Source organism: Anopheles bellator, chromosome X (assembly GCF_943735745.2).
Source record: "Anopheles bellator chromosome X, idAnoBellAS_SP24_06.2, whole genome shotgun sequence".
Lineage (NCBI taxonomy): Eukaryota > Metazoa > Arthropoda > Insecta > Diptera > Culicidae > Anopheles > Anopheles bellator.
Genome location: NC_071287.1, coordinates 4,111,659 through 4,126,887, shown reverse-complemented (window position 1 = coordinate 4,126,887; position 15,229 = coordinate 4,111,659). Strand labels below are relative to the sequence as shown.

At 54.4% G+C, this 15,229-nt stretch overlaps 1 protein-coding gene across 1 annotated transcript in view; it reads right to left on the bottom strand.

The window, feature by feature from the left end:
- LOC131213316 (potassium voltage-gated channel protein Shaker-like) overlaps positions 1 to 15,229 on the bottom strand; it is a 32,620-nt gene that overhangs the window by 16,088 nt on the left and 1,303 nt on the right. Inside the window, exon 2 of the mRNA XM_058207333.1 lies at positions 2,235 to 2,332. Within this exon, the coding sequence (XP_058063316.1) occupies positions 2,235 to 2,332 (98 nt within the window). The remainder of the gene's footprint in view (positions 1 to 2,234; positions 2,333 to 15,229) is intronic.

Genomic DNA, 15,229 nt, shown 5'->3' with positions numbered 1-15,229 from the left:
GGGGGGGGGGGACTAGTTCCGTCTCTGGCCGTGCTGGCCGTGCTGTGGGGTCCCCAATCCCCGAGGAGAGCCCGAGGGAGAGAGCGCGAGAGTGAGTGCGAGACCAAAAACAGGTCAGACCTGATGACGTCAGAGTTCACGAGCCGTATTGGCAGGTAATCCTAGGTCCCTGGACTGGACTCGAAGACTGGAAGGTGTCCGACACTCTCAGACTCGGTGCGGTGTGTGTGGAAATTACCTGTCCGCAAGAAGAGGGGGCTGACCGCTCGTTTGACTTTCACCGCAACTGACCGGCTCTTGTCTGGGCCCCAGCACCGGCGTCAGGCCCCATTTCTCAACAAAATCTATCGGAGAAATGGTTGATGCCGAATTACACGGCGTTTTGTCGTTATCTCTGCGGTAGAGTATGGTTTTGCATTTAACTACGGTACTAATGGCTCAACAGTACTGCGGCCGGCGGCGGCGGGGCGCTGCGGTGGGCCGATCCGCGCGCGATTCACAAACACTGGCACCACCACACCACAAACACCACACACTGGCACTCAGACAGACACGCCGGTGGTGACTCGGTTGTTGTCGGCCGGCTGCGGTGGGGTGTGTGGTGACTGTAAGGCGACGGTGTCTGACGTGTACGTCACGCGTGCTCCGGACGAGACGCTCGGCTTGTCTTGCAGTGTTGCGGACTGCAGTCCACCAGCACCAGCACCACCACCACCACCACCACCACCACAAGCACAGGTCCGTCGGTCGTCGATGGCGGCTCCAGCGAACCAGCGATACACCGGCTGGCTGGCCCTCTGGTGGCGACTCTCGGTCGTCCTCGGCTTCGGTAGCACTGCTAAGGTCTAGGTCGACGCCCAGAGGCTTAGGTTTGGAGCACCGTACACCGAGCGACGTGCGGGCCTCCCTGCGCCATCGGCCCCTCGAGTCCACCCTTTTGCGTAGTTGCGGGGACCGATCCCAACGACCTAGGGGCACGGCACAGCCATGGAACCCGGCTTCTCGGCACTGTTAAACACTAGGACACTGGGTGGAACGGTGGAACTTCTTCTGCTGCTTCGTCACTTGCCGGCCGGCTCTTCGCGTTTCTTCGGTTCCAGGAGTTCCGTGCTGTGGAGGCTGTGTACTAGAGCGCCTGTGTGTGAACGGTTTGGATTAGCAAGCGAAGCTCGAACCCCGAACCAGATATTCAGCCAATCACTAGCCACTCTATCCTAGGCGTGCGTGCGTCACATGGTCACTGTACGGAAACTTGTAGGCAGCAGCAGCACTTCTTCCACCTAGCACTACACTACGGACCAACGGCAAACACCGGAGCTATCAGCTGGTTCAGCTCCCTGGTAGTTCCAGAAACCTTTCCACAAAACGCGATTTTGGGTGCTCTCGGCTGGCGTGGCGCGTCAACTGTGGCGGCGGCCATCTCGGCCACTCTGGACCGGACCGGAGCCTGCGGCGGCCCGCGGCCCCGGCCCCCCGTGCCTGCCGTAGAGCAGCGACCGCAGTACCGAGACCGAGAGAACCACAGAGACAGAGAGAGAGAGAGAGAGCCAGCCGGCGCACTTCGCGGGAGTTGTATGGAGAGTTTGGAGCTCAGCTTCTTCACGACTTCGCACGGCGTGCGCGTGCGCCCGTCTGTGTGTATGTGTCTGTGTGGTTACGGTACACATACACACATACAGCCGCACGGATGGACGCAGAGCCGTGTTGCAGAGAGATTACACACTCGACGCCCCAGAACTTCTCTAATGACGCAGGCAGGCAGGGCAGCCCAAATTGGGCTCCCATCCTGCTGCTGCTGCTGGATGGGATGCTGGATGCGTAGGAAAGGCACTGGGGGATGGGTTGGTGTAGCGGGGGGGGAGATGGTCTGGCACACACTCTCGTCGGAAAAATCGAAATCCTCACACGGCACGGCACGGCACGGGGACTCGCTTCGGTCTCGGCCCTCTCGGTGGAAGTGGACACCGTCAGGTTTCCGGTTTCCCGGAGTGGGGCTCGCTGAGAGCAAGCCATCACTCTCCCTTTCCCTCGCGCGCTCTCTCTCTCTCTCTCTCTCGCTCTCTCGCATCACCGATTCTTCTCTCGCTCGCTCGGGGATCGCCTCCGGGGGCGACCTGCGACTAGCGCCCCACACCAATAACGAACTAGCCAAACATCCTCTCTCTCTCTCTCGCTCTCTCTACCAGTTCGTTCGGGGCACTCTCTGTTATTTTTTATCATGCACTACCCCTCACTCAATGGTGCATGCTGCTGCTGCTGCTGGTGCTTCTGGGATGGTCCGAGTCCGAGCTCTAGCTCCTGGGAAGGCTCTGGCCTGGAGGCTCCAGAGTGTCTACGAAGACAGCACACCACACCACCGTCCAGCCACGTTACAGCTCTCTACCGCGGGAACCACCGGCACAGGACTCTGGAAGCTGGCGCTGGCGGGGATGCGGACCGTCCTTAGGGTTGGGGGATCCTTGACACACAGGTTGAGGGCAGGTTCTTGGAAACGCACGGCCTGACAACTCCACTGATGCGGAGAGTCTCTGTGTGGACTCGTGTGAGGGGGGAGGAAGGGGGGCTGGGGGTACTAGGTCACATACGCACACACAGCCACAGACACAGACTTCCAAGGGATGACCTCCAGCGTCCAGCGAATCGATACTCCGGATAGAATCGGAGAGGAGCGCCAGATGCCAGAGCCACAGAGCCCGCAGAGTAAGCGCGCCCAACTGTCTGGCCGCGCTACGTATCGCTGCGTGACCCTTTCTGGTTGCAGATACCACCACCACCACCACCACCACCGATAACCCGACCCGACCAGCAGGACCAGCCGACCGCGGGCGTGCGAGTTCCCACAACTCGCGTAGCATTCGAGCCGGAGCATCGGGAGCGTGCGAGCGAGTGAGCGACCTAAACGACTTCTCACCCCAGTCAGAGAGAGCCCTCTCTCTGCCTCTCTCTCTTGTGCGAGAGGGAGAGCGAGCGAGAGAGCGAGAGAGTTTTTGGAGACCATACCAAGATCTGGAGACCATGCGGCCTCCTCGAGCATCACAACGCCAGTGAGAGAGAGAGTTGGAGAGCGAGAGCGAGAGGATGAGCCCTCGGGAGGATTACATAAAAAAGGTCAGAGAGAAGGGAGATCTCCGAAAGATGTGTCCCATTCACGGACCCCGCGCTCCCTCGGTCCGGTCCGGTCCGGCATCCGAGATTTTGGCACCCGACGTGGGACAAACTTTTGCGCACTGCGAGAAACGCATGGCCTGTGCAGGACGAGCGCTTGCCAAGTCCAAGTCGGGGGGAATGCGGCGACCGGGGATGCTGCCAGTAGGCTGACCCAGTGACACCAGGAAGTATGTGCGTCGGTAACGAGAACTACAGTATCGTCCGAATGTCGCCCAAGTTTCCCAAATCCAAGCCCGGACTAGGATCTTCAATTTCAAAGCAGATCCAAACCACAGATCCTGCCACCGGGTGCATTGGCTTCTCTTGCACGCGACCCGGCAGTCGCGATAATTCTGGGGTTTCGTAAATATCCGAAACTTTGTACTAAATGTTTCCGAGATTTTCCCAGCTCGAAGTTTGACGTTTCGAAACGTCAAACGGCCTTCCGGCTTCCACGCCAGTTACGTAATGGCTTGGGAACACGCTTGGGGTCACGGAAACAACCTGGGCACCTGGGCCTGTCCTGTGCATATTTGCTTTGCTCTCGGGCCCGGCCTCTTCGTCCTCGTCGGCCCCGTCAGAAGTGGAAACTCGCATTTTCGCTGCACGAATTACAAGCCCGTTCTCTGGGGTCTCCTGGGGGGGAGGCTTCATTCGGGGGTGTAGAGTGTGGGTCTACAACACAAAAACAAACAACCGCGCGCGCGCCCGCGCTCCGGAAACAAGTGCCTCCGGGGGGGGAAGCCACCGCCAAGCACCGCAAATGATTCCCGGAACACAGCCCGGGCCAGCAATTAGCCGGCGGCGGCAGGCGACGGCCGCACTCCCAGGCCACGGTTGCAGCTGCACGTTAGACTTGGATAGACTGTTGTTGTTGTTGTTGTTGTTGCGTGTTATCCGCAAAGACGGGAGCCAAAAACGGGGCGACCGAAGTTGGCGACAGGCAGCAAGCAGAAACGGCACAAACAAGAGCCGGAAAGTAAAGCAAACAACCTGTCACGGCTGGTACGGCCTGTGGGTGAGATGCTGGAAGCGGCACGAAAGCAGTACGAGTGGGCGCAGAAACAATAGGCAGGCAGGCGGCCGGCAAAGCTGCTAAGGAACATGGTGAAAGTAAGCAAGGCAATATGCAGGAGACGGAGAAAAATGCGCAGCACGGTTTTTCCAGCCAACCGGGGAAAGTGTGTCCTGCCGATGGAAAAGAATGAAGAGAGAGAGAGAGACAGAGACAGAGAGAGAGAGAGAGAGTGAGAGAGAGAGAGAGAGAGAGCCGGTGCTGATAAAAGAAGGCACAACACCGATCGCCACGAAGCAGATCCTTACGCTGGGGGGAACCAACGGGGATCCTGCTCCAGGTCCACTCCAGGACGCGTGGTACGCTCCCTGTATGCCTGTGACGTAATCAGGCTCAACATCGGGATTCCTGGAGGCCGACAATTCTCCACCAGGTTCCAGGTTCATGAACTTGTGAATGAAACTCAATGCCTCAGAAGGAAGGTCCTCCACGGCTATCGGGTGGTGAGGGCATGGGGGTGGCGAGTGGAGTGACGGCACCACCGAATATGCTGAATCTGCCCCCCCCCCCCCCCCTTCTCCCCCTACTCCTCTCGAGTGCCGCAACTCGTCGTCGTCGTCGATAGGTTATTAGAGGATCAGGACTCCCGACCCCCCAAAACACTTGTCCACGCGCCCGCGAAGGAGCAAGTGGCAGCGAGAGTGAGCGGGAGAGATAGCAAGAGAGCGAGAGAGAGAGAGAGAGAGAGAGTAGGGTGTTAGAGTGCCCCCAAGTGTCGCCCGCTCTAAGCCCTTTGCCACGCGGGGCTAAGAAGTTCAACCCCCCTTCTCCCGTTCAACCAAAGGAATCCGTCCGGCGGAGTGGCCAGGTCAAGGATAGGGTGAGGGGGGGGGGGGGGGGGGTTGAGGGGTACCGTTTTGTGCACTTGAGCAGCAGCACCGCTGTCGGCTTCGACTGCGAACCCCCGGTGAGAGTGCACCTAACGAGCCACTTCACACACAGAAATCGCACAGCTCAGCGACGCTAAAGAGACGCTCGTCGTCGTCGTCCCCGGTCTCTACATTCCCTCCCCCACCCACCAGCAGCAGCACCACCAAACGCCACCCCCCAAAAAAAAAAGGAAGAAATCGAATCGAAAATTGGCGTTCCGTTTCGGAGCAGAAAGCAGAAGCTTTCGCTGCCGCTGCGTGTACCTCAGGCGTGTGCGTCAGATTTTTCCGCACTCTGTCCGCACCGTCAGGACTCAGGAGTGAGCCCTCGAGCGAGAGAGAGAGCGGGAGAGCGAGAGTCGGAGAGCGAGAGAGAGAGAGAGAGAGCGTGAAAAGAAGCGCAGGAAGACAGATGCCTCTGGCCAAAGCCGAAACCGTCGCATCGTCATGCCTGCCATCTCCTTTCTATCTCTCCCGCTCTCTCGCTCTCTCCCTCTCCCGCTCTCTCTCCCGCTCTCTTTGTTACTGTCTGCGGGCCAGGGGCGGCCTCGGATCGTTATGACTGCAAAGTGCCAAGAACCGCTTCCAGTCGGTCGCTCGTCGGTTCCCCGGGATTCGTCATTTCGTTTCACCACCACCGAGTGTTTCGTTGTTCGTTGTCTAACTAACCCCCTCCCCTCCCCAACACCCCCCGCCTTGCAGTTCTTCTCTCCCTCTCTCTCTCTCTCTCTCCTATCGTCCTGTCCAGAGCGTTGCTTTTTTGGGGCTGGTCGGGTATATGCACGAAGTGGGAAGGCGCGTGAGCGGGAGCGCGAGCGAGCAAGAAAAAGAGGGAGAGAGAGAGAGAAAGAGAGTGTGACGTGACGTCGACAACCAAATTGTTGTTGGTCGATGATGCAAATTTTTTTTCTGGTGGTCGTTCCCGAAAATCGGTGCAAAGAGCACAGAGCAACAGCACACGGAGGGCAGGGTGTGCTACCGTGCTGCACAGAAGGGGGTGAAGGGGTGGCGGGGAGGGAGACAACAACCACCACCCCCCACCCATCCCCACCCATATTGCGTTCCCATTTCCAGGCTCAAGGTAATGGCCAGCCTGTCGTCAGACTGTCAGGCGGGCTAATGTGCAGGATAAGGAGAGGTGGGTTGGGAGTGAGGGGAGAGGGTTGCTAATCCGATGCGATGTGTGGAGCACGCAACAACACGCGAACGCGGATGATGGAGGCGCCTGGTGCCTCATCTCAGCGCGCCGGTTTGGGTTGATTGAAGACTCTGCCACGTGGCTGCTGCTGCTGGCCACGTGCTTGCTGGTGGTTGATTGATGGGGCGCCGGGGCGGGGGAGGAGAGAAACACACACACACACACACACACACACATCCACACGAAGAGTAGCGCGATCAGCCGTTGTGTGGCCCTCCGACGCCACTCACTCCACTCTCTTTCGATGGGCACAGGATTTGAAGAGACACCGGCAGGGATTTGGGCACAGGATTTGGCCGGGATTTTTTTGGCCGAACCGAGTCCGCGAATCGATCGACAGAGAGGAGGGAGGGAGGCAGGGAGGGGGCGGGCGCGCGCCGCTATGGAGAGCATGACGACGATGTAGACGTTGATTGCAGTGGAACACGCACCCGCACCGACCGCGTAGCTCCCGAAGGGTTAGCGAGCGGCTAGAGCATGAGAAGCGGGTGGCGGCGGAGGGGGAGAGGGGGGGGGGGGAAGATGGTCGCACAGGAGACGCGTGGCGGGGCATGGCTTTTGAGCGATGGACTGCAGCAGTCAGGGTTTTGGGCAGGATTTTTGCGCGCTACATCTCTCCCCCTGGCTGACTGTGATGTCTGAGGGGGTGGGAGGTGTGCGGTGTCTGCAGTGACAATCCTCTGGCTTGTCGATAACACCCCGTTTCTAGCCCCCCCCCCCGCCTCTCCGGTGTCGGGTGAACAACGGAATCGAGGAAGGTCGAGGACACCCGCCACGGGCGGAATCCTGCATGGGGAAGGGTGGTCCGGTCGCCAGGTGGGGGACCGACTGCAGGTAACGAAGGGGGGGTAGGGTACCCCACACAGGATCGCTCCCCCATTCCAATCCCGACCTCGCCTGGCCTACCCTAGGGTAGGAGGACCTTTTCGGGGGCATTGTGTTTTCGAAAGGCGGAACACTTGATGGGTCACGGAGGGTGGTTGGGGGGGTGGTGGGGTCGAGGGGGTTCGGGGTGGAGGTTCCTGCCACCGCCACCACCGGAAGCAACGGAGACTGAACTCGGAGTCGGGATCGAACTGGAAAACACATTCTGCTCGACGGGCGGTTGGGTGGTGGGGGGAGGTGATGGGTGGGCTTGAGTGTGTGTGCGCGCGCGCGCGCCCCTGCACACACACACACACACGCACACAACATTTCGCACGGCTCGCAAAACTCGGCACAGACACAGACACGCACTCGCGTCCTCCCGAGATCACACGGGGCGTGGGGTCGAAGGGGGCGGAGGGGGTGGGGGAGGGCACGGGGAGGTGAAGATCGGACGCATTGCCAAGTAGAGTGCATCGCCAATTTATGCCCCGCTGGAGGCAGGATTTTATGCGTTCCGCCTCTGCTGCTGCCGCTGCTGTGACTGTGTATGTGTGAGGGGGGTGGGGCGGGTGTATGTGTGTTGACTATACACCGGGAAGCGATAGAACATAGTTATATATACATATAAACCTACATACATATCTATGTTCATAGACGTACATAATCCCACACCAATGAGCAACAAATATATATATATATATATGAATATATATAATATTGTATAATATACATTTCTATATACATATATATATATAGAATAATGTAAGTTTGTGCATCTTTATGCACACATGTGTATGTGTGCGGTGTGTGTGGGTATGGGAGCCAGAGACAAAGTTGTGGGCTGGCCCACGGCGCGCGCTCCCTGCTTTGGAGCACATCGACCACGCGCGCCTGCAGAAGGATGCAGCAAAGGGAGGCGTGCGCGCGCACACACACTCACACACAGAGTCGTACGCACACACGTACTGCACACAGAGAGGCAGGCAGGAAGGCAGGAAGGCACACGGTAGAACGATAAAAGTTTTCACTAATGCTGCTGGCGCTGCTGCTGCTGCCCGTTCGCGTGTTTTCTCTCGCGGTTTCTCCGCACGCACGCACGCACGAACGCACGCACGCACGCACACACTCGCGCACAAGAGGTCCGCATCATCACACTGCACTGCACCCCCCTCCCACCGCACAGACCGCACGGACAGGCTTTTGATCGGGCAGCAGGCAGAATCACACAGGCTGCTGCTGCTGCTGCTGCGGCTGTGTCCTGTGTGCCTAGTCCTGTGCGCGTGTGTGTTTGTGCATCCCCGCGCACGCACACAGTCACGGGGCGGCCACCACGGGCGGTCTGGGGCGGGGTGTTGAATGTTTAGTGACTGACTGACTGGCTGCTTCTCCCGTCTCCTTCAGCTTCGCCTATCGAGTAGAGCTTCTTGGCACGCACGCACGCACGGGAAGATAGAAATAAACACGCACGCACACAGACACGGGCACACACACACGCTGACGACACGTTACGGATGGTTGGCTGGTTGGCTGGCTGGCTGGCTGGTTCGCCTACTTCAGGTTGGTTGGTTGGCTGAGGCGCTGAGTTTGACACGGCAGAGAGCATTCGGAGCCGAGCCGAGGCCGCGTGCGAAGTGAGTGAGCGCTCCCGTGGCGGCGGACCGTGTGTTGGTGCGCGCCGATTGGAATGCCCGAATAATGTCCATCGGCCGTTGCAGCGCCCGCGCGTCGTGAGTGCCGCCTGGTGAGTGCCGCCGCCTGGTGGTGCTCGCTCGACCAGGCGGCACTCGGGGCTCGGCTCGGGACCGATCGATTGGGTGCCGTGATGATGAGTGCCCCCGTGCGCCCCGGGATGAGTGCCACTCGGTCGACGGGCCACTCGGTCGACGGGCCAATGCGCAGCCGTGGCCCTTTATCGATGCCGTCGTCGTGTTCGTCGTCGTTGCTGCGGCTGCTGCTGCTTCATACGCGCGCGAGTTGCGCGCCCCCCCCCCCCCTCCCCTCCATTTGTTGTTAGTCCCATTGTTGCTATTATTGTTATCATTATCATTAACATTATCAGGGACCGCTCTAGGACTCTAGGACTTCCGCTGGCTTCCGGGCTTCGGGAAGTAATCCGTCCCAAGGTCCCCTGGAGGAAGACCGGAACGGAACGGAGCTCCTCCGGCTGGATCGTCCGTGTCCGTCCAGGTGCGTGCGCCCCCCACCGCCCCCCATAATCCTTCCCTATTATTATTCCCACCGCCCCCAGCAGCTCCAGCTGCTCCACCGGTGCGCGAGCGCGCTTCAGCTTTCGCATCCGCATCGCGCTCGGCGCTCGCCGCGCTGTCTTCTGCTGTCTTCCGAATGCGCTGCAACCCGCGGAACCCCGCACGGCGCGGCGTCTCTCAGGAGTGTGGGGCCGCCGGTGAGCGCCCCGTCCGTGAGCGCCCGTCCGAGCGGTGAGACGCGACAAAGAAAGTGAAGCGATTCGAAAGGTGCAAAAGTCCGGAACCGGACCCGATCCGGTGGCAAAACGCGATATGTGGCTGCGGCGCGGGCTGTCACTTTTGGTCCTGGACATCTTTGGCAACGGCAAAAGCGGACGGCAGCGGCTCCAGAAGCTGGATCAACTGCTTGCCGACTGCCGACCGCGTGATCATGATCTGTTGGAAGTGCTCGCAGTGCTTTATCGAAAACTTTAAACAAGTTCGAGTAAGGGTTCCGAACTATGGGAAGGTGTTTTCGAACTACCACGATCTAGAACATGAAGAGGGCTCGGCAATTTAGAACCTGCTAGTTTTGCCTCTTTTGGCTACAACAACACCTTGTTTTGACATCAGGTAAATGAGAACAGGTCGAAAGCAAAATTAGTTTAGTTTGCAATCGATCTTTGAAGTGATCAACCGATCTTTGACGTTTTGCAGCGATCTGCTACCGGGTGAAGAAAACTGCCACAGAAACGCATCAAATGATGATGTAGAAGTTTATGTTTTTGGAAGATCGCAGTGCTTTGAGTGAAATAAAAAATGGCGATTTTGACTTAACAAGCACAGAACGGAGGAGGACTCCAAAAAAGGACTTTCTGATGGGACCAGAAAGGTGTGGTGTACCACAAGCTCCACAAAACCTACTGAAACCTGCTAATTCGATGAATATTTTTGCTTGATGCTTGAACCTTTCGATTTGAAAGGTTGTTTTCGTAAAATTTATGTATAAAATACAATTTGGGTTGAAGCATATTGGGAAATATGAAAAAAATATTCCAAAGAGGTAGGTCGTCAAATCATTCGTCAAAAGCACATTTAATTGAAGGTCATTTCCATCTTGTGCAAGAGAAGCCAATGCACCCACAACGTGTGACCTTTTCGGTGTGGACTTTGGCTGACTGGGTCTTTGGCGAAATTTAAGGGACTGAGGACTTGAGGACGGCATTTGGTTTCAGCACGGGGACATACAGCGACAGCCACAATCGATGGTTATGTGAAGGCGAACCCAGAGTTCAAGTTGCTATTAGGGCCGAAATGGGACCAGATACAATTGAAAGTGTACTCAAAAATAGGCCGACTGAATGGGCTACTGCTAAGTCGAATGATGATGATGAACATTTGATCAAAATTGTTTTACATAAAAAACATTTTAAAATCAATCTTTCAAATAACAGTTCAAGCCTCGAAAAGCATTCAGCCATTTTTTTAATAATCAAATGAAAAAGCACACGCCGATTTGCTCACCCTGTAGCTCAGGATGTTAACCGGTTCAGGGTTCAGAAGCTACTATCTCCCACAGCTGTATTCACCAGACTTGGCTCTTTCCGAATATCATTCATTTTCATCAATGGGAGCACGATTTTGGCTGCAGGAGCTATTCGTTTCCTACGATGAAGTCGGAAATCGGATTACTGGATTGGTTTGCTTCAAAAGACGAAGGATTCTTTCGACGTAGAATCCACGATTCAGCAGAGAGATAGAAGAATTTGTATATCTAGCGATGGCACATACTTGCAATGCAATAGAATTTTTCATTTTAATTTGATAATCATTTGATTTCGTTGCAACAATGATGCACCAACCTCTCCTGGATACGGTCCTGGCTCCAGGCGTGCGTGCGTGCGAACTTTGTTTTGTTTGCGGCACGACGACGCAACGCAAAGACCTTTAGGGGAGCAGAGTTTTCCGAAGGAGGAGGACTCGGGGTCTCGGGGACGCCATCCACTCTCTCTCTCTCTCGCGCGCGCGCGCACCCGCACTTTAATGAGCGTCATCCCTGCACAACCACACGCAGTCGCGTGTGGCCCTGGCCTTGATTTGCCTGACAGCGGCCTTTGGCCCTCTTCTGGGGATTGGTAGCGTCGCGGGGCGTTATTTCTAGACCAAAGTACGTGCGCGCCGCCATGCAAGGTCCGCTACATGACAGCGCCACAACAACAACAACGGCACCGAAGACCGATGTCATTTGACAACTCGCTCGAGAAGGATACGGTCACCCCACACACCAGCATCGACACCAGTGTTCTATGGGTTTTTGATGGATATTTTTATGGTTATTGCTCAGTGTAGTGTGGCTCTCCGAACATCAAAACACCGCCCTCCGGACGAGATTCCGCTGCATAAATTCCATCCCCGAAGGCAAGATTTTTTTTTGGGTCCGGAAACAGATGGAAGTCGCTCCAGACCGAATCTGGACCGAATGCCTGCGGATGCTCCAACAATTCGAACTTTTGATTGATGGAGTTTTGCCGTCGGAGAAACGCTCTAGCGACACGGCTCCACATTGTTCTGATCGAAAAGGATTCTTCTACTGTCCGGGACTTTTTTCACGAGTTTTTCACGAGTTTCACATAATTCCTTTCCAAAGTTGCCGAGAGTAGTGGCGTTTGCAGTCATCTCTCTGAAACTCAATACTTCGATAAGATAAGCAGGATAAGATCTACAAAATCTCTTTCAGTCCCTTGATGATTTTTCCAACGATTTAAGGTGCTGTTGCTGGTGTTTTGGACGTCCTGGACGTGACGATCGCCTTCAAGCCAACATAGACAACATAAATTAATGGGGTTGCAGGAGCAGTTCAGCTGGGAGTTTCCTGAGGATATTTCCTCTAAGCGTGAGTCGCTCATGTGGAGCCGCTTCCGATTCTACTCCTACAACTGTCTCTCGAGGGGCGTTGGCTACCGATCGCTTGCTTGCCGGGAACTCCTGTAGGTTCCAGGTTCCAGGTTTTGACACTGACACCCTACCCATGAATACACACAGGATACTACACATACTTCCCGGACGTCACGCATTCTCGTCTCGTGACCTCGAGGGGCACCTGTGCTAATGGAACCTGCAGCAGAACGTGCGACGACAGACTTGCGTCTTGCGTGCGTCTTCTTCACCGTACCAAATGCCGAGAGAAAGAAAGAGCGAGAGGGTCGGCAACTAAGTTGGTGTGAGCGAGTCATTCGAGGAGCGCCGCCAGAGTTACCACAGGTGCTTCGGTGCCGCGGAAGGACCAGGAATCGGGGTGTGAGTGAGTGAGAGCAACCGTTGCAGATTGACGTCCCAACGGGGCTGGGGTCTCCCTTGCTCTGCTCCCCTCGTGGGTCCGGCGCAACTCGTTGCTTTAACGACCCGCAGACCCAACGTGGAGCCCTCACACGGTTGCGTGGATAATTTGGCAATACACGCCATCGTCGTCGTCGTCGTCGTCCGCCAGGCAGATTGCATAGCACCCGCACCCGTTTTGCTTTGGCTCTTCCGTGGTTTTGCGCGTTGCTTCTTTCTTGCTGGACACGCATTGTCCGTGCCGGTCAACTATGTTCTATTTATAGTGGGTTGCGATGTTGGGCTTCGTGGGTAATTGAAAATAAAAAAAAAACGACAGCGGGAAAACCAAAAAACCTCAGGCGAAACGAGGAGAAGAGTAGCCAACAACCTATCCGGCGACTGGCGACAAAATGGCTTCGTTAAGCGTTGATGAGCCTGCCAGGGAGGGTGAGGGAGCCTTCTCGCAACGCGCATTCAAATCAGTCCTAGTCTAGTGTCTCTCTCTCTCTCTCTCTCTCTCTCGACTTCGGAGGCTTCATCCTCGATGCCGATGGAAGCGAACTTGAAGGAAGTCGCGCGACTTCCTCGCGGCCAGGCGGATAGGATTCTGGTCATCCTAGTGAGCTCCTGCCTGACTGGATCGGACAGGATACGAAACCTGCACTGCGTGACACGGGCCACCAGGCGCCTCCATTCGGTGGCCGAGGAGCCGCCATCCGGTTCGTTAGCCAGCCAGCCAGCCCGACTTTGTGTCGGTGGCAGTTGCCAAAGCCCCCCCCTTCGTTTGACCCCTTTCCCGCGTGGATAGTGAACAAGCTGAAGTTTAGCTCAAGAACACCGAAACCATGTTACGAAATACGAGAATGAAAAATTTACTTTTATTCAATTTAAAATCAATCATTAAACATTAATTAACGTTTTGTCATGCGGTCCGTTTCATGGGGTCCATCAGGAATTATTTTGGTTGAAATTGTTTTAATTAATTTAGCCAATTCTGTTAAATTGAGTGGAGCCTTTTCACAAACTTCAAGATCCAAGATCCGGCCACATGTTCTCAATGGTTTGGCTGGTCTGGACAGCGATGTTAATAGCCTCAAAAGGGCTCGATATCATCATCCACGAGGTACCGAAAAAGGCGCATCATTCCAGAGAAGCTTTTCTCACAATAAGGGAGGTTTCAAAGCCTGCTTGATACTAAAATGCCATTCTTTTTTTTATTTGGCTATAGTTAGGTGCGGATTTATGTTGAAAACACAGCCAGATTTGTCTACATTCTACAGACCACGACCACAGGACATGCACGAAAGCGTCGAAAGTGCTTTAACTTGTAATTTTATTTTTTGTCGAATATTTCAGGCATCGGATTGGGAAATGATATTCACTATGCGTTTATCAACTCGTTTTGGTGTTGATTGCTTCATCACCCGCGAGCTTTATCATGATGGATGCGACCTTCGTTTTCATAATCATTGATTATTTCGGTTGTTTCCAAACTCTCACTAAATTCCCATTCCACGTTCTTCGTCGTTTAGGGTGCAATATTTCAAAGTTTCTGCCATTCTACAAGCTGAAAAGTAGCATAATTTCTTGTGAATTCTTCCCGGTGCATTTCTCAACCTTAATTAAGCCTCAGATTTGATTCATAAATAGCGAAATCAATTACAATTGTGATAATACCGAACAAACCGGTAGGAAATTGCTACGAAAAACTATTCAAGTTCAAGCTTCCAATTTCAAACTGTACATGTTTTCATGCTGCCAAAACTTGTCTACGGCCACAAAAGGGCCGTCATCAGATTACGAGATTAAATCAAAACGTCGTTTAGCTGTCATAATTTGCGTCTTAGAACCGTTAGAACTAACATCAAACACCGTAAAAGAGCGATTCGAAACAAATATATCAGGTCTATGCATACGAAACCGGACAGTTAAAAAAATGGCTCTAACTACCGATTTGAACATCCGTGTTTTGCTGTTTATTCATCATTACCTTATTTTGACATCAGGCAAATGAGTTCAGGGTGAAAGCAAAATTAAATCAGTTTGCAATCAGATCGTTGAAAGGGTTAGACCATGTCGAGTTTTGTGCTTGAAACTTCCACGATCCCAAAGAGCAAAACTGTTTCAGGATACTATCAAATCACTTGGATGGGAGCTGCTATACCTCCCCGTGTTATTCACCAGACTTGGCTCTTTCCAAATATCATTCTTTTTCATCGATTGGACTCGTATTGGCTAAGCTGCACCTTGATTTTTTTTACGTGGAAGTCGAAATTGGATGACTAATTAGTTTACTTAAAAAGTCGAAGTTTTTTTTCGACTGGCAATCCACAAATTACCCGAAAGATGCGAGAAATGTATAGCTAGCGATGGCACATAATTTGAATAAAATTGAAATTTTCATTAAAATGTTATAAACATTTATTGTTTTTAACAGTCCTTTTTAGATGCATAGACCTGATTTATTTATCATGGTACTAATTTGTTCACATAGTATTTTAATTGCTTCAGTAGCGCAGCTTCTTTTCTCACCCCACGGAAGCTCACGAATAGGTCACGGGTTTGCACG